The sequence below is a fragment of the Oryzias latipes genome, chromosome 4, assembly GCF_002234675.1.
Source record: "Oryzias latipes chromosome 4, ASM223467v1".
Classification (NCBI taxonomy): domain Eukaryota; kingdom Metazoa; phylum Chordata; class Actinopteri; order Beloniformes; family Adrianichthyidae; genus Oryzias; species Oryzias latipes.
Window position 1 is genome coordinate 3,532,198 of NC_019862.2, and position 26,075 is coordinate 3,558,272.

At 45.8% G+C, this 26,075-nt stretch overlaps 3 protein-coding genes across 16 annotated transcripts in view; 1 reads left to right on the forward strand and 2 right to left on the reverse strand.

Moving 5' to 3' along the window:
* Positions 1-190: 190 nt before the first annotated feature.
* prkaa2 (protein kinase AMP-activated catalytic subunit alpha 2) lies at positions 191-13,246 on the forward strand. The gene is made up of 10 exons (XM_004067619.4): positions 191-600; positions 1,311-1,452; positions 1,910-2,003; positions 4,505-4,649; positions 5,271-5,358; positions 5,500-5,724; positions 6,457-6,619; positions 6,786-7,124; positions 7,204-7,330; positions 10,464-13,246. Exons 1-10 carry the CDS (start codon positions 501-503, stop codon positions 10,712-10,714), a joined length of 1,674 nt encoding a protein of 557 aa, XP_004067667.1. The 5' UTR covers positions 191-500; the 3' UTR covers positions 10,715-13,246.
* On the reverse strand, positions 13,195-23,360 carry LOC101169029 (FYN-binding protein 1). Of its 2 annotated transcripts, none has more exons than XM_011473735.3 (19): positions 22,869-23,360; positions 20,979-22,135; positions 20,725-20,885; positions 19,780-19,962; positions 19,229-19,580; positions 19,010-19,143; positions 18,283-18,323; positions 18,158-18,204; positions 17,905-18,073; positions 17,026-17,185; positions 16,815-16,938; positions 16,693-16,727; positions 16,542-16,614; positions 16,414-16,448; positions 14,720-14,789; positions 14,568-14,633; positions 14,467-14,486; positions 14,345-14,378; positions 13,195-14,010 (listed from the first exon to the last, which is right to left on the reverse strand). In XM_011473735.3, the coding sequence occupies exons 1-19, from the start codon at positions 22,875-22,877 to the stop codon at positions 13,917-13,919; spliced, it is 2,964 nt and encodes a 987-aa protein (XP_011472037.1). In that variant the 5' UTR covers positions 22,878-23,360; the 3' UTR covers positions 13,195-13,916. The 2 variants fall into 2 exon arrangements, with proteins under 2 accessions (XP_011472037.1, XP_011472036.1); XM_011473734.3 differs by having other exon boundaries at positions 14,568-14,636; positions 22,869-23,357.
* Positions 23,361-24,084: 724 nt separating this feature from the next.
* dab1 (DAB1, reelin adaptor protein) overlaps positions 24,085-26,075 on the reverse strand; it is a 93,779-nt gene continuing 91,788 nt past the window's right edge. For all 13 annotated transcript variants that reach the window (XM_023954000.1, XM_023953996.1, XM_023953998.1 and 10 more), the window contains one exon: positions 24,085-25,772. Coding sequence is in view for 1 of the 13 variants with exons in the window: in XM_023953989.1 (XP_023809757.1) it covers positions 25,725-25,772 (48 nt within the window). In the remaining 12 variants the exon portion in view is untranslated. The remainder of the gene's footprint in view (positions 25,773-26,075) is intronic.

A 26,075-nucleotide genomic window follows, 5' to 3' on the forward strand; every position in this document is an offset into this window, starting at 1 on the left:
TTGAGCCTTTCACTCCACTATAAATGAGCCACATGTAGTTCAAATCTGTGGTTTGTTCCTAAACAAATGTAGAATTACTTCAACAGATATCAATGAGAAAGAAAGGACTTCAGGATGTGTCATTTGACTTGAAGCAGTAAAAGAAAGCGCAAAGCGCCTTAAGGCTGCATTTAGGTTCCTATTTTTAAAAAGATCAGCACGCGCTAGTCCAAACACTTCCACAGTGACGTAAATGAAGGTCTTTTGCGCTGGTTTTCCTCGTATCTTGGAGTGCCTGAGCTGAGCTCGTGCAGCTTTGTGCCTTCACCACAAGCAAAGCCGTTTTTCACGGAGGGTTAGGGGTTCGCTTCCTGAGAGGAACAACCCGTGGAAGCTCCGCGTGATGCTCGTTTCTTTTTTTCGGACAGCTGGCACCTGACCTCCACCAGACAAGCCGCCTCTCGCGGTCCTCCCGCCCCTCCGCGCGCGCACCGAGCAGCGCGGCCGTCGGTAACGGGAAGATGGCAGAGCGGCAACAGCAGAAGCACGAAGGCAGGGTCAAGATCGGACACTACATCCTCGGCGACACGCTGGGAGTGGGGACGTTTGGCAAAGTGAAGAGTTAAGTGGTGTGTTTGTGTCTGTCTGTGCGTGCGTGCGTGCGTGGCGGGGCTCGGTTCGGAGCGGTTCGCCCTCTGAGTGGACCGCGTGAACTTGACTCGGAGAAGTTAGCGTAGCCGCTCGGTGCTGCGCAGCTAACGGTCGACGTCAGGGGCGTAACTTTGATCTGGGAATGGGGCCGCTTCAAAGTCAAACATGCGCCGCGTGCGCAGCCCCGCGCGCCGCCGGAGCAGGTACCGAGCAGCTGGATGGGGTCATTTCTGAAGCCGTTCCGGCCCAATAATAGGGGGGTTGCCCGTCTGTGATAAAACACCCCCCCCTTCCCCCGCCCAGATCGGCGGCTAGGGTTCTCCTGGTTCGGTGTCCGGAGCGCCCAGGTCAACCCAACAGAACCGCTACCGTACAGAGCTTTCACGGCCAACCCGCGTTTGCTTTGGTTCTGGTGGTCTCACCGTCAAAAGAAAGGTGGACTTGAAGCATTTTTCCCATGAGTCCCATCCCCTCCTTCTCTCTGGGGGGTCATGTGAAAGGAGAGCCCACCTCAGATCTGGATTCACGTGGCTGTCTGGGCTTTGAAACAGGCAGAGAGAAAGTTACAGGTCGTTGGACCATCAGGACAAGCAGAACTGATCCTAACAAGGTTTTTATCCTTCCAGCTCCCTTTGCTCTGTGGTCTAAAAGGCCTGTCTGTCCCCTCATGTCTGCTGCAGTTGGAGAGCATCAGCTGACTGGACATAAAGTGGCCGTGAAGATCCTGAACAGACAGAGGATCCGAAGCCTCGATGTTGTGGGAAAGATCAAACGGGAGATCCAGAACCTCAAACTCTTCAGACACCCGCACATCATCAAGCTGTAAGTGGTCCCTCTAAGACTTCAAGCGGCTGCTGGAATGAAGGCCTGCTCGGCTTCAGCTCTTGGCGTTTTTGTCTCTGTTGGACACCGCGGCGGCTGCTCTTTGAAGAGCTCGCTCACACACTTCACAAGCTGGACCACACACTCAGTGCCCTCCTGTTTACACGCTGCCTTCAATCCTCCTCCATGCCTCTTGTATTTTTCTGGAAGAATGTTGTCCTACTTTTCATTGTGAAGCGTTGTGAGCGGGGATCTTTAGGCCACACCCGATCGTCTGAAGGCTCAGGTGACCCGTGCAGCACCTGCAGAAACATTCCCCACATTTTTAGTGTTGTAGTGCTCTGTGTGGGGCTCAGATTGAGTTGTGTTGTACACATTCTCCGACCCTTGTGTGTGATTCAGGAAGACTAAATAACATTGAGCGACAACAACAATGAGGCCTCTGCTTTTGTTCCAGATACCAGGTAATCAGTACTCCAACAGATTTCTTCATGGTGATGGAGTACGTGTCTGGAGGGGAGCTGTTTGACTACATCTGCAAAAATGGGCGGGTGAGGCTTTTCCATCCTCCGTCTGTGTTCATCTGCTGTTCAAGTGATGTCCTAGCTGCCATTTGACCCTGGACTTCAGAGATCCGTCATCCTAATTCATAACTAGAAGGATCTGCATTTCCAGAAGAAAATGGGGTTGAATGCTATATTGCTGAATGAAAATGAAACTTAAAGGGTAATAATTGGCAAAAAAAAATAAAAGAAAGAAATGATCAAAGTAGACCATAATTAAAGGGAAAACAGCACAATAGCAAAAAAGATGACTTGTGAAAAACGCCAGCGAGATTCTGCACCAAGGATTCCCCATGTATTTCAATGGAGGCAAAAATCCTGGAATATCTTGAAAAGTTCAAGGATTTAAAGGACTAAAAGTCATAGCTGGAAAAAGCTGAAAGGCCTGAATAGTTCAATGAATAAAACAGCGGAAAAATTGTAGGAATTAAGCGACAAAATATGGCGGAAGATACTATAATAAAGAAAAAAGAGAAACAGGAAAACAATGGGTTGAATAATTTATAGCACTCAACCTACTAGGAGACTTTGTGGTTTCGTGATCCCAGTCATATCAGACACATCAATTTAACTTTGATGCTGTTTTGGTTTAATCATAGTTTGTCTTTAAATATCAGCCTCCATGGCTTTTATTTTCAGAGCTGCACACATAAAACCATGATCCGACAGTTTTCTCTATCTGTTTATTTAGAATTTTAGTCCTTTTTTTTTCTCAAGCTCTTGCTTTTCTGTTTCCCTGTCAACACTGTGTAACCCTTGTGCTATAGGCACTTAAACGTTGGGAGTTGGGTCATCTAGACCCACTAGACAGTGCTCTGAACCTTTTTTCTTCAATGATTTGTGATCTTCACTGGTGTCCATGGATTACATGAAATCTTTCCACCTTTATCCACCTTTGTCATGGTAGGGAGAACACGTCAATGGAAGGGGGGGGGGGGTCATCTAAGATAACAGAAGGGTTAATCACGTCTCGGTTCTCAGAAGTTCTCAGTTAAAACCCAACTATAGCCCATCCTATTGCAGCCTTTCAGAGCAATTCCCGGGCTTCAACAGTACCAGACAAAACACCGGAATTTCCACAACATTTATACCTAAGAAAGTCCTAAAAATTTCAAATGAAAGCTTGGTGGTTGAGGCCAAATGACAGACATTCACACATGTTGGAAATTAACTTGAGAATATAAAACAAAAAAACAAAGGCATGAATAAAATCTGGGCTCAAACAGGACAGCTTCAAAAAAACTCAAGAAAACAAAAACATGACGAAAAGGATTTGTATCTGAAATCAAAGACTACACTGAGGTTGTAACACCGGATGGGAAAACAAGAGTGAAGATCCAGAACAGCAGGGTGGAACAAGACGTAAGCAAACAGATGAAATGCACGAAAGCTTAAAGTAAGAAATACCTGAGAACAAAATTTGAAGACGTCTTCACAACAGCTTCTATTTCTAATTTATGTACCGAGGTGACCCTTTACCCAAACAGATGGAGAAGGTGACGGTCATTTCCTGTTGATAGTTCTCTGCACTTTCCCGAAGTGACTCCTAATACAGCGTTTCCTCGTTTATTGTGGGGCTTACGTTCTTAAAACAACCCGCAAGAGGGGAAATCCGTGAAGTAGAACTGCAGTCAGTAAAACTCCTCACAACACTTTCCACAATTTAGTCCAGAGGTGTCAAACTCATTTTCACTGAGGGCCACATCAGCATAGCGGCTGTCCTCAAACGGCCAGATATGACTTATACATGTCACTAAATGTAATGAAAAAAAAACATGTTTGCTTGTTACTCTTTCATAAATTCTTTTACATTTGATTCTGTCAGGTTAGGTTATATGGACAGTGTTTAAGTCCTAATGTATAGTTGCCCAATCCGTTATTTCAAGTCCAATTCCTCATAGATGTGAATAAACACAAACAAATTTTTATTTTTATTTTAAGAATTTGAAAACTTTTATGCTCTCGCGGGCCACAGAAAATGACATGGAGGGCCACATTTGGCCCCGGGCCTTGAGTTTGACACATGTGCTTTAGTCAGACAGACATGAACATTTTCACACTTTTCTCTCTTATTCAAACTCTCAAAGTTCAAATCTTCATAGAAGATAAAGTCTAGTATTATAGATCTGATTGCAATCAAAGATTTATGTCGATTTGGAAGGTTGAACACATTCTGTACAGGAGACACGGCCATGAGGAGATTGATTGACAAGGTCTACAGCCAATCAGGACACAGAACACTGTGTACTAGCGTTTGCATGCCAGCCCTAGTACACAGTGTTCTGTGTCCTGATTGGCTCTAAACCTTGTCAGAACACAGCGCACTAGGGTTGGCATGCAAAATTGTAATGAAAACTATCAGCGAGACGGTGAAAGGTGAATATAGATTATATATAGCGAGGGAACACTGTATCACCACGGTAACAGTAGGGTTGCACATTCTCTCCAAACCACACAGTAACCATCTTCCTTGACATTGTGTCTTTAAGGTGGAGGACCCAGAAGCTCGGCGTCTTTTCCAGCAGATCATTTCAGCCGTGGACTACTGCCACCGGCACATGGTGGTGCACAGAGACCTCAAACCTGAGAACGTCTTGCTTGATGCCAATAAAAATGCCAAAATTGCAGACTTTGGTAGGTTTTCCAGAGATGAACCTCAGCTGTGTGCTACTTGCCTCGGGTGGAAAGCAACATGGTGTACTTATAAGGGTAAAAAAATAAATCAATATAAAGTTTCACTCATCGGTTTGGGTTTTATTTATGTTTCCTTCTTAAAACAAAATTCCTGCTGCAATCCGACCAAGAAAGAGAAAAATAATTTCATAGGCACACAAGAGCTCAGTTGGCGGGTGTTATGGGTGAAGCGGCGTCCCTTGGTAATGTGTAGGTCTCATATCAAGTCTGGCAGGAAGCCTGAGGCCCAGTGTCATCTGATAGGAAATGAATAGGGGGAGTGCTGCAGGAGAAGTGTTTGGCTGAGAGCAAAAAGGCAGCAGATAGAAAGAGAAGGAAGAGATGAGGAAGAAAAGATAACGTGAAGGTCAGAGAGGCTCAGATTGGCTGCTGTTTAATGTTTGGCAGCAACCGGAACAGAAAGACAGCCTCATCCAATTAGAAGGGCTTTATGTCTAGAGCTTAGAGTCTTGGCAGGTTGAAGAGGATAAAGATCTCAGCAGGGCTTGAAATCACGTTGAAAAGTATCCACCACAGTTTTTATCACACAAAAGCAAGTTGTGATGTGTCATTGACCAACAGGACTGTCCAACATGATGTCAGACGGGGAATTCCTGCGAACAAGCTGCGGCTCACCAAACTATGCAGCTCCAGAGGTCATCTCCGGAAGGTGAGTCCGTGCAGAAAAGGAGAACAGTGGTTGGTGTTGTTCTTTTCACGCTAAAAGTTGTCATTGTTAGTGAGAAATCAGGGGAACTCTTTACTTGCAGCACTCATGCTGTTCTACTGCCCCTTCTGTTACCTCTTCCAGGCTGTACGCAGGCCCGGAGGTGGACATCTGGAGCTGCGGGGTGATCCTGTACGCCCTGCTGTGTGGCACCCTGCCCTTTGACGATGAGCATGTTCCCACACTGTTTAAGAAGATCAGAGGAGGCGTTTTTTACATGCCAGAGTACCTGACCCGCTCTGTGGCCTCACTGCTAATGCTCATGCTACAGGTGGATCCGCTGAAAAGAGCCACCATCAAAGACATCAGGTACTAACCCCAGTCCAGAGCTCTGCAGAAACACACATTGCTGTGGATTGAAGCACTCTGTGGTTGGCCTACATTGATGTTGCTGCTGCATTACCAACAGTTTAGCTATTATTCAAATGAATTTCCGTTCAAGCCTAGATGACCTAAATTATTACCTTTAGATGATCTCAGTAAGCAGACAGATTGGTGGTCAATCCATACTCTGTAGCTGATCAGGCACCTCCAGTCACTTTGTTTTCAAAGTTAGGATATCAGGCGTCTTGGAGCTTTGAAAATGTTCAATGAAGATATTTGATCCTTTAGTCTTGGAAATAGTTTTTCAAGCTCTGGAATCAAAAAAGGTTTCTTTACGACTGCAGTCATTATAGTCATGCAAACTCTTCATCCCAACGGTGGGACATTTGCTGATAATAAGTAATGAGTCCAAGGATTTCTGGGCTTACAGCAATGCTGCTTTTAAAAAAATAATGTCTTCCTGTTTTCATAGAGCTGTGGACGACAGAGGGTCGTGAAGACCAACGTTCAAGCTCCCACGTTTGTCTTATTGTGTTTGCTTTTGTTCCAGCCACTACAGAAGATCAGTTCTTTGGGGTTTTGGAAGTAAAGCAAGAAATAATAATTTAATAAACTCACAGAAACATCAGACTGAGGCTCGGGGCTGTCCGCTCTTTCCCCTGTAGGGTAACACAGGGTATTGCGGTTGAGCTGACTGTTCCTCTTGTGCTTTGTTAGGGAACATGATTGGTTTAAGCAGGACCTGCCAGGTTACCTGTTCCCGGAGGACTCGTCGTACGATTGCACTGTGTTGGATGAGGAAGCTGTTCGAGAAGTGTGTGAGAAGTTTGAATGCACAGACTCTGAAGTGGTGTCCAGCCTCTACAGTGGAGATCCACAGGTACTGACAAACATCAGGACTGTTTTTCAGAATTCACAGTAGTCTTTAGCTAAAGCTCCGACATCATTTCTAGTATTTTATGCTTGCAGTTGCACGCTGTAGGATGTCACATCTGAAGAAATGTCTTATCTTGTCTTCATTGTTCCTCCTCCTCCTGTTCACACAGGATCAGTTAGCGGTGGCGTATCACCTCATCATAGATAATCGACGCATCATGACGCAGGCCAGCGAGTTCTACTTGGCATCCAGTCCTCCACAGGGCTCTTTTATAGAGGAGGGTATGCCATTGCCCCCTGGGGTCAAACCCCACCCAGAGAGGATGCCTCCACTTATGGCTGACAGCCCCAAGTCTCGATGTCCTCTGGATGCTCTCAACACCACCCGGCCTAAACCGCTAGCAGTGAAGAAAGCCAAGTGGCACCTGGGGATCAGGAGTCAGAGCAGACCCCATGACATCATGACGGAGGTGTACCGGGCTATGAGGCAACTCGCTTTTGACTGGAAGGTAACGACATAAGCTCTACACACAGAGGTTTGTGCAGTAAACATGTGGCTCTGCAAATATGCCTGTTCTTGTGTGTCAGGTGGTGAACCCATACCATCTGCGTGTGCGGAGGAAGAACCCAGTGACGGGAAACCTGGTGAAAATGAGCCTGCAGCTCTACCAAGTGGATAACAGATCCTACCTCCTTGACTTCAAAAGCATTGATGGTTGGTGACAGATCAAACGTAGTTCAGTTCCCTTTAAATGTGCAAAGCTGCAACACTTACAGTCTTTCTGTGACTCAGTCCTGTAACCAGCATGTTTGTGAGTATGTAGTTTACAGTTTACCACAAGATGGCAGAATTTGGTGCTTTTGAGAGACCAGTCTGGGTAAATGCAGAGTTTTTTTCAGGAAGAGCATCCAAATCAAATCATACCAACAGAACTTTCGGTGTTGGATTGTTGAGGGCCGGGTTAACAACGACTGCCAGCAATGCTGTGTGCTGGTGAAAACTGGACTACTGTTAGTGGAAGAAGGACAGGAGGAAGGCGGGTTTGTAGGCAGAGAGAAAAGGAAAGAAAGGAGTGAAGATCTCAGAACCTTCACAGGAAAACGAGAGTCGAGGGAGGAGCGCACAAGTTGATCACATTTTGGACAGATGTAATCTGAACAAGACCAGAGTCTGCAAAGTGGTGGCAGTGGGGGGTGTAGCCAGACTGTTGAGGATGGTGGTGGGAGGATGAGTCTGGCGGTGAGGAAGACGAAGAGGACATGAGCAGAGCAGATGACCAAGTGGTGGAAGATGAAATAGGAAGAATGCATGTGAGATGAGACGAGAGATGGAAGGGTTTGCAGCAGGTGAGGAGGATGACGGACAGAGAAGGAAATGTGGTGACAGGTTCTACTAGTGTGATGGAAAGATGGGAGGAGAACGTCGATGAGCTGATGAATGAAGAAAATGTTAGAGAGCAGAGGAAAAGAGGAGGAAGTACCAAGGATCAGTAAGGAGGATGTGAAGAAGACATTGAAGAGGATGAAGAGTGGAAATACAGTTGGTCCTCACAACACACCTGTGGAGGTATGGACGTGCTCAGGAGAGGTTGTCTGAGGAATGAAGCAGAAATCTTCTGATGGATGGAAGGACCAGAAGAAAGAAGGGAGATGCGCAGAGTTGTGAAAACTACAGAGGAGTAAAGATGATGAGTCACAATAAAGTTATAGGAAGAGAAGGGGAAGCTAGACTGAGGTCAGAAGTGAACATTTGTGAGCAGCAGTTTGGTTTCATCGCAAGGAGAACAACCCAAATGCAATATTTGCTTTGAGGATTTGAGGAACAACAGAGAAGGTCAGAAGGAACTGCATCTTGTCTTTTTTGAGCGGGGCTTAAAAGTATTTAGTCAGCTACCAATTGTGCAAGTTCTCCCACTTAAAAAGATTACAGAGGCCTGTCATTTTTTAAGGACAAAATGAGAAGAAAATAATCCAGAAAATCACATTGTCTGATTTTATAAAGAATGTATTTTTAAATTATGGTGGAAAATAAGTATTGGGTCAATTAGAAAAGTACATCTCAATACTTTGTTACATACCTTTGTTGGGAATGACAGCATTCAAACGTTTACTGTAAGTCTTCACAAGGTTTTCACAAACCTTTGCTGGTATTCTGGTCCATTCCTCCATGCAGATCTCCTCTAGAGCAGTGATGTTCTGGGGCTGTCACTGGGCAACACAGACTTTCAACTCCCTCCAAAGATTTTCTATGGGGTTGAGATCTAGAGACTGACTAGAACTCTCCAGGACCTTGAAATGCTTCTTACAAACCCTGTCCTTCATTATCTGGTCAGCGTATTTGGGATCGTTGTCACACTGAAAGACCCAGCCACGTTTCCTTTTTAATGCTCTTGTTGATGGAAGGAGGTTTTTTTACTCAGAATCTGATGATACATGGCCCCATTCATTCTTTCCTTTACAGTGATCAGTCGTCCTGGTCCCTTTGCTGAGAAACAGCCCCAAAGCATGATGTTTCCACCCCCATGCTTTACAGTGGGTATGGGGTTCTTTGGATGCAACTCAGCATCCTTTCTCCAGTAAAATCAGTCTGCGGTTCCCAATGGTTACATTTTAAAGTTAAAAGCAACTTAAAAAATATTAAGGGTTTTTCAAAACAAAATGCAATCTATTTAAGCTGATGTTGCTTCATTTACAGAACATTCTCAACTCTCAACATCTAATGTTCTGATGCACTAACAGCAAGTCCTTCTTTTTTAAATATTAAGCTCCTAGAGTTCTTACTAACAGTTCTATTTGGGTTTCATCTGACCATAGGACATTCTCTCAATCCTCTCCTGGATCCTCCAAATGCTCTCTAACAAACGTTAGACGGTTCTGCACATGTACTGGCTTTAGCAGGGGGACACGTCTGGCCCTGCAGGGTTTGAGTCCCTGGTGGTGTAGTGTGTTACTGATGATAGTCTTTGTAACATTGGTCCCAGCTCTCTGCAGGTCATTCACTAGGTCCCCCCTGTGGTTCTGGGATTTTTACTCACTGTTCTTGTGATCACTTTGACCCCACGGGGTGAGATCTTGGGGGGAGCCCCAGATGGAGGGAGACCATCAGTGGTCTTGTCTGTCTTCCATTTCCTAATAATTGCTCTCACAGGTGATTTCTTCACACCTGTTGCAGATTCAGTCTCCCAGCCTGGTGCAGCTCAACAGTTTGGTTTCTGGTGTCCTTAGACAGCTCTTTGGTTTGGAGTGGAGTTTGGAGTGTGACTGTTTGAGGTTGTGGACAGGTGTCTTTATATAGATAACCAGTTCAAACAGGTGTCATTAATACAGGTAATGAGTGGAGGACAGAGGATCCTCCCACAGAAGAAGTTACAGATCTGTCAGAACCAGAGGTCTTGCTTTGTTGGTGACCAAATACTTATTTTTCAAGCATAATTTACAAATAAGTTCTTTAAAAATCAGACAATGTGATTTTCCGGATTTCTTTTTTCTCATTTTGTCTCTCATAGTTGAGGTTTACCTATGATGAAAATTACTCTCTCATCTATTTACGTGGGAGACCTTTCACAATTGGGGGCTGACTGAATACTTTTTTGGTCCACTGTTGATCTGGCGAAAGTCTTGAACAGGATAAGATGCAAAGAGGACACAGATTCATTACATCCTGAGCAGCTGATTTCTTTTAAAGGTCTTTGCAAAAGTGGCTTTGAAAAGTTGGAAAGAGTTCCTGCGATGTTTGTATTTAGTCACTTACAGGCCAGATTCATAGTTTGATTTAAAAATGCTTGGATTATTACTACAGAAGGCTTGGAAGTCCCTAATAAAATGCTCCTCTATGTTGTGACCTTCAGATGACATCCTGGAAGCAGTGGGCTTTAAATCGGGGTCGTCCACTCCTCAGAGGTCCGGCTCCACTGCAGGTCTCCACAGACCCAGGCTGAGCATTGACTTTGCAAGCCCAGCCAACGATGTGCCTCAGCTTAGCTCCTCCCTCCCGGGATCGCTGTCCGGCATTTCCCCCCTCCTCTCCCCGCGGCAGGGATCGCACACCATGGACTTCTTTGAAATGTGTGCCAGTCTGATCACCACGCTTGCGCGCTGAGGTGTGTTGACCTTTGCTGTCAGCAGAATGTTGGGTTGAAAGTATCTGCCGATCTGGGAGGTGGAGAACTAAATGTAGTGTTTGTATAGCGTGCAGAAAGGAAAGAGGGAGACAAACGGTCATTTTTTTGTGTCAATACTATTGTTCGGTCTGAGAAAACAGAGCCTGAGATCCCACTCTGCTCATGATGTCACTGAAGCAGAGAAGCGTGAAGGAACAGGTCAGTGTCGTGTCAAAAACAACATCTGATGGTAAAACCTGCAGCGGTGTCCACGGCAACACCACTCCATCGGGGGTTTTACTAAAGAAGCTTTGGTTATGTTTCTTATTAGAAAGCTTTAAAAGTGTTGACACACAAGCATCATTTATTCATCACGCAAATAATGCAATTATTTAGGTATCAAATGGTTATTTATTTTTGAAAAAAATTACAAAGTTTGTCCTTTAAACATTTCATTAAACCAAAGGTCAATCTGATTTAAAGGTAGAATGTAGATAAAAACAACAAAACAAGGTGCATTATCGCCGTGACTGCGTTAGCTGGAGCAGCAGAGCTTGTCGACGTTTTTTCCTTTCGTTTGTTCAGGAGCTGCAGTGAGTCCCTGGTGTCGGGACACAGGCGTGATTGTTCACACAACAGCAGCAGTTACTAACTAACACGCAGCACGTCATCTGTTTGTAAGTGCTGCTCGATTAGCACAGTAAAGCCTTTAGCCACCGCTCCTACGGGGGGATGTGGGCTCTCTGCAGGTGGAAAATGGGTAAATCTGTACAGGGCACGGAGGAAATATCAAGGTCATACCCCGCCCAGTGACCCCGAAGAGCAAAAATGTTCAAGCACATTTATTCTACGAGCATTCTGCAAGGAAACCATTATACGAAACGTAAGGGTAAGGTGAAGGGGAGGTAGGTGAGACGCAGGCGTGTCTCACAGATTTTTTACCCCAGGACAAAGTGACATTACTTCTACATCTAAGCGTATCACACCTCAACAAACAGTAGAGTGTAGCGTAAGGTCATCGTACAACAGCATCACCCGCATGTCATGAGTACGTGGAACTTACATCATCACTACGACTACTGTTCAATAGACTTATCACACCCGTGGCAATGGTACGTTCCATTTTCATGACATCCCTGAAGGTGGCGTCGCGAGCCTGAAGGGAACTGCAAGACACACCTGCGCTCCCCTTAAGATGCAGCCCCTCCTCTCTACGACCCTCCATGGGCCCGGACAGCCCAAAAACCCGCAGCACCTGTAGCCTTTAGATTATGAAAAATAGTTCAGAAACACACTGAACCCTATTGTCTCCCTTATCCAGTGTGTAGATAGTGGACACAGAAGGACAACGGTTGGGTGAAATGGTGTGTATGTCCTGCAGGAGGAGATAAGCCACAACCCCCTTTTTCCAGCTGCCTGAGAAAGTGCAACTCATTGATTTGTGCAGGTGGAAATGTGTGACCTGATTGTGTGTGCGTGTGTTTCCTGGATTTCTTCACTGATGTTTGGTGAGCTGAAGTTGAAGTGTAGACGCGTGGAGCTTAAAGAGAGGCTGCAGGGGTCGGCCATGAAGCAGAGCGGGGTCAGAGGACTGCTCCGCCTCCGCTCGGGCTGCACTTCGAAACCTGTCTCCAGGTCAGATTGGCTCTTCACTGCATCACACTCCATCTGTTGTCTGTGTTCACGCTGATGTCCCGTTTCCGCTCAAACGCTCATCTCAGAGGCAGAGGATGTGCTGCAGTGCCTGTTAGTTTAGGTTGTGTGGCTGACTGAAGGGCTTTGTTGTGATCATTTATACAAATGACAGTGTCACTTTAGTTTTGCAAAATGTTTCTTCTAATCTCAGACTTAGTGTGTAGCGGCTCAGAGCCTCTCTGTTTGAGTCAGTCCGGCCTCAAAGGTCGCGCTGCTGATTCCGGCTGCAGCATCTCAACATTCTCTTTGGGTTATTCTGGCAAATGAAAGTGGAGCCCTGAGCAAGTGAGAGGCAATAAGTCCTGGGGCCTGCTTTTGATGGGGTGAACATGCAGGGTTTGTTGCAGCACTGCTGTCCTGTTCTCTGCTGCTGAACACAAGTGGAGCGAGGGCTTTTTCACAGCCGGTCAGGCCTCCGCTGAAGCTGCGACCTTCCTGGGTTTCCGTCTCTGACTCTGCTGCCTTTCTGCTCATGCACACATGCAACGTCCGTGCACACCTGCCTGTGTGTGCACGGAGCAGCCATCCCTCTGCCAACATGGAAGCACGCCTGCTTCATGATTACTGTCAGACACAGCAGCTACGCAGCCACAAGCGGCACGCTGGTTCTGGAAGCTGGTCTGGAGCAGAACCACATCCGACACCAAAGTGAGTGGGGAACTGAATAGCCGTGACCTTTAACCCCTCCCTGTCTGCCCCCTGTACACGGCGGCTCCTGGGGGACGTGCACAGACGTGAACTCTGGATTGGTTTTGCCGTGCGCTGCATGATCCTGCTGTTATGATTTGCACTTTAATGAGTATTTATTGACAATAAAGACAAAGATACAAAAACAACACTTTTGCTTCTCAGGCTTTTGTCAACACAAACGCACACTGGTGAAGGCGAACACACCCCAGATGCCCTCACCAGGCTATGATGGAGAAACCTGGCAAAGCAAAGGAATCCGGGACAGAAAAAGGATTCCTAAAAGGGTGGTCCTGGTATGAAGACATCCAGATGTGCAAAATAACAGTCTGTGTAGCTTATTTCCATGCAGTTACAAATAATGACATGAACCTGACGCATTAAAAGGAGTGTGTACTTAAATAGCATAACGCTGAATGTTTCACGGAGGACGAAGAAAGGAAGAAGAGAATGAACGCGCAGAAATAAAGCTGACTGTGATCAGGCTTGACAAGATACTCTGTCCGTTTTCAGGCAGGAGCTCAAGGACGGGTCTTCAGGATTCTAACCCTTGACAGTGGGACAGTGTTTGGAACAGAAGTTTAGTCTTTTTATTGTTGAGCAGATCCTGTAAAGTTCTGCTTCTCCGGTTTACATGGTTGTATAAAGACGAGCCTGAATGTTCACCCGCTCGTTGGACGTGATGGTGTTTTGAAATTCCTCTGATCCAAAGTTCAAAGTCAGAGGGTCATTTTCACATGTGCAGAGAGATTTCCAGCATCCTTAGTCCACACGGACGACGGGCTGCAGCAAACAAGTGAGTCCAGGTGCCTCCCACTTTCAGGGACGGTTTTCAGGGAGGTCGGCGAAAACTTCGGGAGGAGGTAAAATGATGGCAGTGGCATCGAACTCCTGGGCTGCACCGTGCTCAGGCCTGGAAACGATCAACGACAGCATGAAAATGACTCACATTCTCCTCCGATACCAGCGTGGTGATGCAGCGATGACACAGTTCATCAAACCCACAGCTCATTATGGAAAAAAATGACTCATTGTCCTACGAGAAACATGAGCCAGCCTAACTTCCTGTTGGGTCAGTGTTGGTATTTTACTCCGTCTAACTTTTTCACAAGCGCACAGAATGCATTCATTCTTGTTATGATGAGCAAACGGCCCCAAACCAAAAAGAAAAAAGAAACCTGTTGGGCTGCAGGTTGGGCAACATGTCTGACATATTTCTTTATGCATGGTAGTTATCCTCCACTTACACAAGAACTTCTTCCGGTGTTGGCAATCGTCCCGCTGTGAAACCAGAATGGACATTATTATAGATTATTCTAGATGTAGTATCATTGTAGGCTTATGCCGGGATTATCTGGGGATCACTTACTTGTCTCTGGCTCACTGGTGCTAAAAATAACAAGCAAAAGAAATGTTAGAGATCTGTGTGTGTGAGTGTTTCCTGCTCGATCAAACAAGCATAATACTAACCTGGCAGGAGTCTCCACTGGTTTGGGTGGATGGAAAAATGTGGCCAACTTCTGAAGTGCTTCGCTTCTTCTAAAACACCAGTGAAAGGCATTAATCGCTGTTTATTGGATGAAAGGCTTCAGTGTCTGCAGGAGAAACCAACACAAACTCACTGTGTCTGAGGGTCTTCAGCGCTCATGTCGCTGTGGCTGTGCCGGTGGATTATGGGAATTTCGTTTTGACCTGTAAAAAAAGAAAAACCCAGTTGGTTCTGAACAAAAGTCTCTAACAAAACCTGCAGACCAGCAAACGCCGCAGACATTTGGAGCTTCCGCTCCGCTCAGGTGAGCGCTCCTGATCACTGCACCAAACCTGCAGATCTCATTCAAGAGGCCACAGAACGGTCGAAACAACAAAGCTAAACTGAATGTGTTCAGATGTCGGCTTATCATCTGGAGGGACGGCTGTTGTGCAGCCGCAGGGCGGTCGATTGCAGGTTCGATTCCCGCCTAGCCTGCCCATGTGCCCACAAGACACTGAACCCCAGCTTGCCTCTGGTGGAAGGTTGGTGCCAGTGTTCGGCAGCGGAGCCGCCATCAGTGTGCGGATGTGTGTGAATGTGTGTGTGACTGGAAAGCACTTTGGGCCTTCAAAGAAGGTACAAAAACGCTATACAAGTAGTTCTGTTTAGTTTAGTTTAGTTTAGTTTTCCAAATGTGTCACAAGTCACAAATCCCCTCACAATACTGAACGTAGAAAAAATGGACACCCCTGAAGCTTATTAAGTATAAAAGTATAGTAAAGTATACACCATTTCCCATCATTGGGTCAGGTTTTCATTTTGACGAGTTCTGTTTATATTCTAAATATCCTCCTCAAATGGAATCAAACAACACAAGTCAAAAACACTGCATCTACCCACATCCCCCAGAATTCATTTGGCTCCATTGACAGCTAACATGAGTGAATAGTACTTTAGCTAACAAGAAGCTAGTCTTTAAGCAGAGGGGACTTTACTGTGTGGTCTGAAGTTTTAAAGCCTTGACAGAGTCATGTGACTCTGTGACTAAATCATGTGACCAAAAATAGCCTCAGGAATCTGCAGAACTCTGAAAATTCACACCTGAGTTTCAATGAACAAACAGATTCCATCCACTGGAAAGAAAATGCGTCAACATCCTTAGTTTGAACATATACAGTTTTTTTTTTTTTACTAAATATTTAAAAATGGCAATACAAGGAAACCCAGAGGTATATGTAACTACATTAGTGTTTTCATTATTATACTTTTCCCCCAAGTTTCTGTTTGTCTTTATCGAGATAAACTTTTTTTTCCATCAAATCAAAAAGGTGAAGCCAGTTTATGTTCCCTCCTTTACTCAGACATGATCTGGAAAATTGCTGTTGTGTGATTAAAAATGTCTCTAGAAACATGAATCTGTGAGAAGAACGTGAGAGGAACTGTCCAGGGTAAGCCCCGCCCTCACCCTTCAGCGGGTGGTTAGGCTCCAGCAACCCTGCCACCCCGAACAGGAAAATGAACAAACATTTGAACGAAATAGAGCAAAATGATGAAGTTGACTGTTCCATTATGGAAAACTTCCTTCAATTTATAATATGATTGAAAGAAACACATTGTGAAATTCATGACATGTATGCTTTTATGGTGGAGATCATAATTAACCCCATTCATGCTGGAATTTATTTCTGATTCTGTCAAAACTATTCTTGTGTTTTTGTTGTACAAGGTGGAGCTACATTAAGAGGAGTCCTGGATTTTAGCAACATGAAGGATTATATCCTATCGAAATGGAACTCAAACAAAACGACGTGTTTTTTTTTTTTAATCATAATGATTGAGTCTTACCTGCATCTGGCATGGAGATACTTCTGGTATGACTCCTGCAGAGGCGGAAAAATCCAAAAAAGAATTCTTAAGAGTTTTTATAGAATCTCCAATCACGGATTTGTCAACTGGCAAAGATGTCTGCTTACACTGGGGTGAATGGATCTGCATTTTCCATGGGTTCTTCATCATCATAGGTCCACTCCTCACTGTCATCTGAAACTGCAACCATCCACCAAGTAAACAGCTGCTCAACAACAGAATGAAGGCTGGATCTTGAGGGACAAAACAAATACTTACAGCTTTCTGCAGACTGAGGAAAGTGATTAGTGCCTCTAGAAAAGAAAACAGACAAAAAGCTCAAAGTCATCCTCTAAACAGCACTCATGGAACAGCTCTTGCCCCCTGCTGGGATGACGTACATGCCACCTGCACCAAATCCGTCTATCTCCATGACATTGCTGCTGCTCCTGCGCGTCGTTTTCTTTCCCAGCTCCATCATCTCCTTAATGTCCAGCTCCACGTGACCCACAGCAACATACCCGTCTGAAGCACAAAACACAGCAGCGCCGCTCAGGAAGCAGGCCTCCTGGACTCAGCCTTTCCTGCTGCCCATGAGGGCTTTGGACTCACAGTTGTTGCTGCTGTCCCTAGCCAGCCACTTCCCTTTGGGGCACTTGGTGGTTCGGATGATGCTGATAATGTCTCCGTTCTTGACAGGGAGGTCGTTCTTCCGTCCTTTTACTGTTTCTGTTACTCTGGCCTGATACATGGCTTCCTCCTGTCCTGTTATCTGAAACACACAACGCAGCCTGTCTCTGTCAGCTCTTCTGAAACAAACAGAGCTGTGGCATCATGATGACACACAGAAAAATAAAAATGTTTTGAAAAAATCTAGGAGGGAAAATCAACTCAAAGACCAGCAGGGCTGCGCTGATGAAGCAGAGGATTTTAAAGTCACCCCACTCTCCACAGACCAGGTTGTCTTTTAGATTAGAATTAGTGTCACAATGGGTCAAAATCTGTGGGGTCACAGTCCTGGTTAATAATCGTACACTGATCTCCCTCAACTTTACCAGATCAGAAGGAAAATGGACCCAGGAGGCCAGAAATATCATTTCAAACTTAAAACGAATCTGTTTTTGTTGAGCGTCCTCATAAAACCTGAAAGGAAAACAGGAAGTAACTTTTTACACAAGGATAGAGACTTCACAAACAAGTGTGGAGTGTGGAGGATTTGTTTTTTTTCATGATCCTGAAAGGAAAACCTGTATTGATGGTCTTAAATGCAAAGTGATAGATTTAAAAAAAAATGCTGGATTGGATGAGACCTTTCTGACCTGAGTCATGTGACATGAGTGTTTGTGGGAAAGATTTCAGTTTATGTTTTTATAGGTTTTGTTTGAGCGTGTCATGCAGCCACGCTCTGAGGAAGGAATGAATCCAGACAGGTCTCACCCCCCTCCCTCCCTCCCTCCCCCCGCCCCGTCCTGCCTAAATCCCAGCACTCACCTTGAATTTCTTCTTCATCTCATTCTCCCTCTTTTCCCTCTCCTTCTGCTCCTTCTTCTCCCTCTCTTGTTTCTCCTTCAGCTCCTTCTTTTCCTTCTCCAGCCGCTGCTTTTCTCTCTTCTTCAGCTCTTTCTCGTCCGGCCCGTCCGTGACCGATTTCTTGTCGTTCCTGAGGATAAGAGGACAAAACGCTCAAGCAGCAGAGAGAAGAGGCAGGACTGGAAGCCTCTGCGGTCACAGAAGCCGGCCTTACCTCACAAACAGGCCCGTCCTGGTTTTCTCTTGCACCTGCGGCTGCACCTGAACCAAGAGCCCCGAGGTTGATTAGATTCCAAATGAAAAGAGGTGAGGATCAAAGTGAAACAATCAAAATCTTACAGGGCTGCTTGCTGGTTCTTGTGAAGCCTCAACATATGGATCTGTGGTTACAAACCACGAAAAAGGAGTAAATTAGTTCAATCAAACACGCATTTTTCCGTAAAAATCAAATGTTTAACATTGAGGATGAAAAATGTTCAAGCTTCAACGCAGATGTTATAAAAATGTGCAAATTGAAATCTTTGTCTTTGTGAAGCAAAGTCTACTTTCTTATGACAGCAGGAGATTCTTAATCTGGAAGCAAACCCTGAGTCAGAATGAAATCCCATCCCTGCAGCTCACGTTTGCTCTGCTCTGTGTCTGGATGACACTTTTACCGGGCGGACGACGCCGTGAACTTCTGTGACCTTCGCTGTAAATCAGGTTGGGATGCACACGACAGGGGCTGTTTCCAAACTTAGCCGGGATTCGTCCGTAAACCCAGCACATTGTAAAGCTTGTGGATCTATTATGTTTAAGATTTGTTTGGATGATGTAAAATTAAAGTGAACCACTTCTGTCTTTCTAATGACTCAAACAAAGTGTTTTAAAGATAAAGGAAGTTCTGTCAGCTTGCTGGGAAATGGAGCTTTTATTGGGAAAAGTATTTCTACGTTCCTAAAACGTCCACATTGATTTGTTGGATATTAGAACAGATACGTGTAAAAGTAGCAGAACAGCGTGCAGAAAAACCATGAAAGATGGGGTCCACATTCATTGTCATGCTTTCTCACGACTCTGCGCTTACTCTTTGGTGTTCCTTTCTTTGTGGTTTTCTTGCCATTGTTGCTGCTCTTTCCTTTCTTCTTCGATTGAACCTGGAGATCCTCAGGCGCAGTTTCTCCGTTGTCATGGTAACTGGTGCGATTGTTTGCCTGAAGTCTTGGTAGGGCAGAAATTTAGAGACATTTTTGTGAAAAGAGATATGATGTTGCAGAGAAACTACAGCTGAACTTGAAAGTCTTACTCCTCCTTGGGCGATGGTTCTTTGATAACTGGAAGGGAAAATCCTGGCAATGAATGATGAAGGTGCTCCTCTTTATAAACCACCTGTGGATGGACCTCGGGTTCTGGATGGACCTTGGGTTCTGGATGGACATTCAGTTCTGGATGGACCTTGGGTTCTGGACGGAAGTCTTGTTCTAGATGGGCCTCGGGTTCTGGATGGAAGCCTGCTTCTGGATCGGTTCCTTCACGGCTGTAGAACGCTGTGTGGTTCTGTGTGTCTGGACCATCAAAGATTGCCTGCTCTTCATTCTCCCAATCGGAAGAATCCACTTCAGGAGTTTCCTCCGAAAACTCGGGGGGCACAGGGATCACTGCAGAATTCACGTTAAAACAAAATTAGTGAAATAAAAATAATGTCAATTATTAGTAAGTGGAAAAAATCTTCATTGCTTTTCTTTTTACACCAAAACATTTGGAAATAATAGTCATGCTACAACCCGCGCAGTCAACACAAAAAAAGAGTTTTCAGGTTTTTGGAGATTCAAAAGAAAGACATCACAGACTCTCTACCTTCAAGGAGAAGAGGAGGAATGCAGTCATCAGACAGAAGCCCATCGGGTTCGTCTGGAGCAGAACGCACAGCTTTCAGGTCTTGGTGGGCCCGCATGGGTGGAGGGGTGGGAACTACCAGCATGTCAGCGATGGGGTCAGCCACCTCAGTCGTGACTCGCTGCAGGACTGGGGAGGCTTGTCCTGCAAACAGTCATCAATGTAAATGTCTGCCCACTGATGCAATTTGAAAGTCAGACATAAAACAGATAGGAAAAAGAAAAAGAGCTGGTCTGGAAACTGAAGCAGAAGAAAACACAAGAGATTTTTCCTTTTCCTCTAGTAAACTGTGACTTTTTCAAACATTTCCTCTGTGTTGTTCACACAAAAATAAACAGGTTTAAGAAAAGAATCGATATTTCACCAATCAAGTCACTATTTAAAATGTAGAATTGAGAAGTTTGAAAGTCTTCCCTGTGTGTTCGTCAAAACAGCACAAGCAGGAGGTGACACTCTCTTCAGGTGGAACAGTTTGTTGACAGACTTGGAATCCTAAAAGCACATCGATGATTCATGCAGGTTTCATGCAGCTCATAGTTTTTTTTTTTTTAATTCCAAGTCTCTGTCAACAAACGGTTCCACCTGAAGAGTGTGTCACCGCCGCTCTGTCATAGCTGCCATTCCTCTACACCTCTCCCTGCCTGCTGCTCAGTCGCCTCTGGCATAAAAGTACAATCTCAGCGTTGTTTTACGTCTCCATTTGTGACTGAACCGTTCGCCCAGCACACAGGGAGAGCTGCAAACTAAGTCAGTGGCTTTTGTGTTGTGGGCTGGAACTCTGCGTGATGCCCTGCAGCCCTGCAGCACGTACCTGATGCCTCGCCGCTCACATCTGCCGTTTTCCCCTTCATGGTAAAGTTAAACTCCACAAGAAAAAATAGAGGGAAGAACTCCACAGAGACTTACGGTAGTCAGTGCCATGAACCTGTTCTGGTTTCGGTGGAAGAGCCGCTCCAGTTTTACCCTCATAGTCAATGGGTGGGAGCTCCAGTAAGGCCGGGGTGGGGCTCCGAGGAGGGGCAAGCTCCTCAGGTGATGGAGAGGTTTGTGTTGGGTTGGACAGAGGGCTGAAGGAACAGCAGAAGAATTCAAACCAGAAATTGTTAGTTTCCTGTAACCTCCTGTAACCTTTTTCAACTAAGTGACTTCCTCATGTTTACCTGGTGGACTTCTTGCGAGCATTCTCCAGAGCGCTCAGAATCCTCAGGTCACCTGGGGGGGTTCTTTTTCCAGAGCTCATGTCCTCCGCTCTCTCCAGAGCGGACAGCACAGAGATCGGCCGTTCAGCTTTAGGGGGCGTCTGGGACGAGGGGGAGTCCAGGGTGGGAGGAAGAGGACTCTCCACCGGGTCCATGTTCAGAGCTTGGAGAGCAGCATCCGCCTCGGCCTCAAACTCTGGAGGGAGCGGGGATGGAGCAGAGATCCCCACAGGACCCTCTGTGATGGCAGCGCTGGCTGGGGGGCTCGGGGAAGCAGAGGAGGAATTAGGAGTACTTTCATTTTGGCTGGCTGCTGTAGGACCTGGCAAAGCAGGAGTTTCTGTCTCAGCAGGAGTTTCAGTCTCAGGAGGGATTGAAGGAGGTGGTATAAAGACGGGAGGAGGGACATTTAGAGGTGCAGGAATGGGTGACATTGGGGGGATTTCCTGAAGGCCAACGTGGTTTTTGCTTAGAGGGGATTGTGGGTTTGATACTTCAGCCTCTGCTTTTGCATTAACGGTGAGAAAAGGCGTAGAGATGGCTGAGGTCGGTCCTGAGTCCTCTAGGCTCAGCGAGTTGGGGACTGGAACAGTCACTCCTGGGTCTTGTTTTGAGGACTTTTTGAAACCCAGAATCCCTTTCTTCTTCTGTGTTGGGACTTTAGCTGGGGGCGGGGCCACCTCTGTGTCTTTCTGTGCTGGAATTCCTGGCGATTTCTTTCCTTTGCCATTTTCTTTCTTTTGTTTCTCCTCCAGTGAATAACTGTTGAGTTTCCCTTTCTCTTCTTTCGCCGTCTTGCTGTTCACCTCTTTCTTTTTCACATCACTCTTCTCTTTTGTCTTTGAATTAGCATGGATGAGAGGGCTTTTGCTGTCCTTCTTGTCATCCTTGAAGACCACTCTGGGGACAAACAAGGACTTTGACTCTACGGATTGGTTAATGGAGGTTAGCAGGGAGGCCCGTGCACCTGCGGGGAGGAAGTGAGTGGGGCTCAGTGGCTGGGGGGGAGGGACGACCTTTGGCTTCTCTGGGAGAACAGGCCTGGTTTTGGGTTGCTTCAGGAAAATGTCTGACTCCTGGAACTTGGCCCTGATGCTCTTGAAGTCCAGTGGTTCCTCCTGCAGGGGATTTTACACAACCCAGTAGATATATTTGAGGATTTGCAATCACATTACACATGTGCCAGATGACCACACAACAACTACACAAACGACAGTGACGTGGTTTTTGGATGATGGACGCGCTGCCCCCTACAGGCTGAGCTTTTCTCCCAAGCAGAATCCCGAATAGCAGGATCTCATTTTAAATGGAGTGAGATCCTGTGGCAGAGGAAAACACCAAACTCTGGTTTTCAAATACGACGATTTGATGGCTCATGACCACACATGAGCCCAAAGCCATTCATCATTTTCGATACTTTCCAAGGTTGTCAGGGGGGTGGAGCCTCAGCCAGCAGTGAGGCGAGAAGGCTTAGCCACAAACAGTCACTTCTAGACTGTGGAGGGACACAGTGGCATCTCCAAGAAAAGTATGAATATAAACACTTCTTTTTTATAAACCTGTGAGGAATTTAAGACAAGGCGGTAAACTGCACAGATGCATCTCTGTTTCTGCTTTGATAGTTTCTCTTCCACAAAACAGAAGATTTTCACCTTTGATGACATAACACTGATTTTAAATAAATAGCTGTTGAATTTAAGAAACAATTGACTGAAATTCTCATTAGTCTACAGTATTTGGGTTAGAATTACAAAACAGATAGAGGCAACAGCAGCATCACCTGCTCGTTTCTCACTGACAGGCTTAACTTAGTAGTGCTTGACACGCTGAAGAGGAGGACATCACACATACCTGATCCATTGTGTCAATATCCAGCAGAACGACAGAAAGCCCTCAGTGATCTGGAGGATTTTCCCCCATCAGCTTCTCTTTCTGTGTCTTTTAAAAATGGCACAGTTCAAAATAAAAAAGAAGAGGCTACAGCATCAAAAAAACAACAAAACACAATCTGTGTGTGTTCCACCGCGTGGCGAGCGTGTCCTGTGCTCGGCTGAGAGTGTGCGTCCTTTGGGTGCGGAGGGCGGCGTCAGCGCAGCACTGAGTAGGGGAAACTTGCCCTCATCCGGCTTGTCTGACGGGTCTGGCCCCAGCTGAACAGTCAACGCAATCATTCTCGCTCCCCAAACATCTCCCAGGAATGCGGCCCGGCCGGCTCCTGGCAAGCACCTCTGAGTCACTGACCCCACATCCATTTACACAGAATTCTTCTTAAACTTTGAGCTTTTCACTTAAAGATTTGAATGAAAAGAGGAACATTTACAATATTTAAAATCCCAGGAAGCTGTTTTTTCAAAGGTGCACTCAGACAGATCCACTCAAAAAAATCAACGAAGGATTATGGAGTTAAAGAGGTTGGTCTACATTCCAGGTCACTTGTGACAAATACAGAAGTACTTAAGGAAGAATGTATAATATGGCACCAAAGCAGCCATTTCCACAGACTTTCAGACTGCTCTGAAACATGGCCTGTTTTGGGTCAAGGTAGGTTTCCTCTGTCACCCAATCTAATGGGGGAAACCACGTTTCCACTTAAGATTATTATATGTCCACAAACTTACATGAGTTGATGCATCTGCCCCCACAACACAAACACAACTTGAGAACATTTGATAAAAAAAACAAAAAAACACTTTCAATGCTTGATTTTCTGAGACAAACTCACGGGGAAACGGCATCAGACGCTGCCATCAGACAGAGCTGCTGCAAAACATGCACACTTTCCCTTTGTTCACACTTTAGGTGACAGGCAGAGCATTCTTCTGTGATGCAATCAAACTCTAACACCTGCACAGTTACCACAAAGGTCAACCGGAGCAATAAAAAAACAAACAGGTTTTCTCTGGTGTTGCTCTTGACTGCAACAAGAATCCGAGATAAAACACTGAAGAGGAACCTCTGACAGCTCACGTAAACTCTGACAGATCCAGCTGCAATACTTGAGATTTTCTCACACATAAACACATAGGTGCAAACACACACACATTGGAAAACAAACACACACACAAGCTTTATTAGTCTCTTGGGATGTGTTTATTTGCAACAGGTTATACATGGTAAAGAACCTAAATCAAGATTGAATCAAAAAAGAACAAAAAAAAACCCAAATCATCTAAAAACCCACTGCAGAATGTCTTCTTCATAGAGATAAAAAAGAATGTGTCCATTAAGAAACTGTTAGCTGAGGTAAAGTTAAAACAGGTCTAGAAATGTTACGTCCTCACACAGCAGCCATTCCCTTTTCAATCTTTGCTCTTTTTCTCTAGATGTCAAAGTTTGGATGTCAATCAGCATCAGAGCCCAGAAGGGCGGGTCTGAGTGACACAGAGGACTCTGGCCATAAAACAGGGAGTCACTGGCATCACAGTTGATGAGGCTGTAGCAGGGAAAACTAGCGTTTGGCACAACCGACTGACCGACAGGCAGAGCGTCCCTGTAGGAGGAGGGCAGCTAAAATAGTGCTTTGTTTGCTGCCCGCAACTTAACAATGGTTTGGCGATACAAAAGCTGCGGCACATTATGTGTAGGAAGAAGCTGATTTAGTTTTGGACGAGAAAGTCGTTTGAGGCAAAGCAGCTCAGATACATTAAAGGGGTACTATGAGTGGTTAGTGTGTCCATACAAAAGAAAAAAAACAACAAAAAGAGGCATAAACATGTTGGTATTGCTTAAGTTAACATCAAGAATTTGCATAACTGAAGCCTTCCCATTTTATGGCACAGACGTCCAGAGGACAAAATGCTTGCAGTTATCAATATTTACAAAATGAGTTAGACAAACCAACTATCAGATGCCTTAAAGCCATGTTCACTCTAAAATTCCTATAGAGCTGACCCCAGCCGCTTGATTGAGTTAGAAAATAAAAAGTCAGTTCTTCAGTTTGATCATTTTTTTAATTATTGTACAAAAGTTATAGACAATGAGCGGTTGGATCACAGAATCTGTCGCTTGTCTGTCGTCTCAGAGTCACGGCTGTCCTCCAGTCTGCATACGCAGTGAGACATTTGGCAAATCACTGAGAGTGTGCGTGATCCATGGGCGGGGCACGGCAGCGTGCGTGTCTGCACATGTGCTGATGCGTGTTGTCAGAGGGTGAGTGGCTCCTGGGGAGTCTGTCTCACAAGCAATCCCAGCCACGAGCCCGGGAAGAACGGCTCACAACAGATGCAGATTGTCTCTGTCAGAATGAAAAGCAGGCTTCTGTGTGGCAGACGTGGAGGCACTGCTCGACCCCCCCCCCCCCCCCCCCCCCCCCATCTGCAGCAAAGTCTCTGACCAGACGGGCAGGAAAGACAGGAAGAGAGCGGAGGACGCACCGGGAAGGAGGGAGGGGGCCAGGCTGTGTCTGTAAGGCCGGCGTGAGAGGAGACGGAGCGGTGGAGGGAGAGCAGGACCGGTCACAGTGACTGATGTCCCTCCTGCCCGGAGCCAATGACCGAGAGAGCCCCCCCTCCTCCTCATTTGAGGAGGAAATTCTGCACAGAGGAGGACTGTGGGAGTGTTGAGGCTCCTCTTGGGAGGTTGTTAGCAGGAGAAGAAGGGCTTGTCCAGGATGAGCCAGACACGCACACACACACACACACACACTCAGAGGTAAAGGGTCGTCTTGCTCTCTCAATGCTGGTCAGGTCTGTCTTCCCAACGATCTTGTCATTTCCTCCCTTTGTTGATGCGGGCATAGAGAGGGTCCTTCCCCATCTGTCCGTAAGAGAAAAAAAAACGTTACATGCTCACTTTTCACCACTACGTTTATTTGCTGAGTTGTTGCAGTGCCTCTAAACACTGCAGCCATAAAAAAGTAGAACCTCATTTCATGAGATTTTATAACAGTTGACTGAATTCCATGAATGAGGAGATTCCAGAGCTGCAGAGTTTTTCCCTGACGCTACCACAAGGTGGCAGTAGCACACTGGCCTAGGACTACAGTCCAGCCAATAGGTTCTGCTCTTGTCTCCATGTCCTCATGCACACGCATGCACATTGGGACTCCCTCCGTGGCCA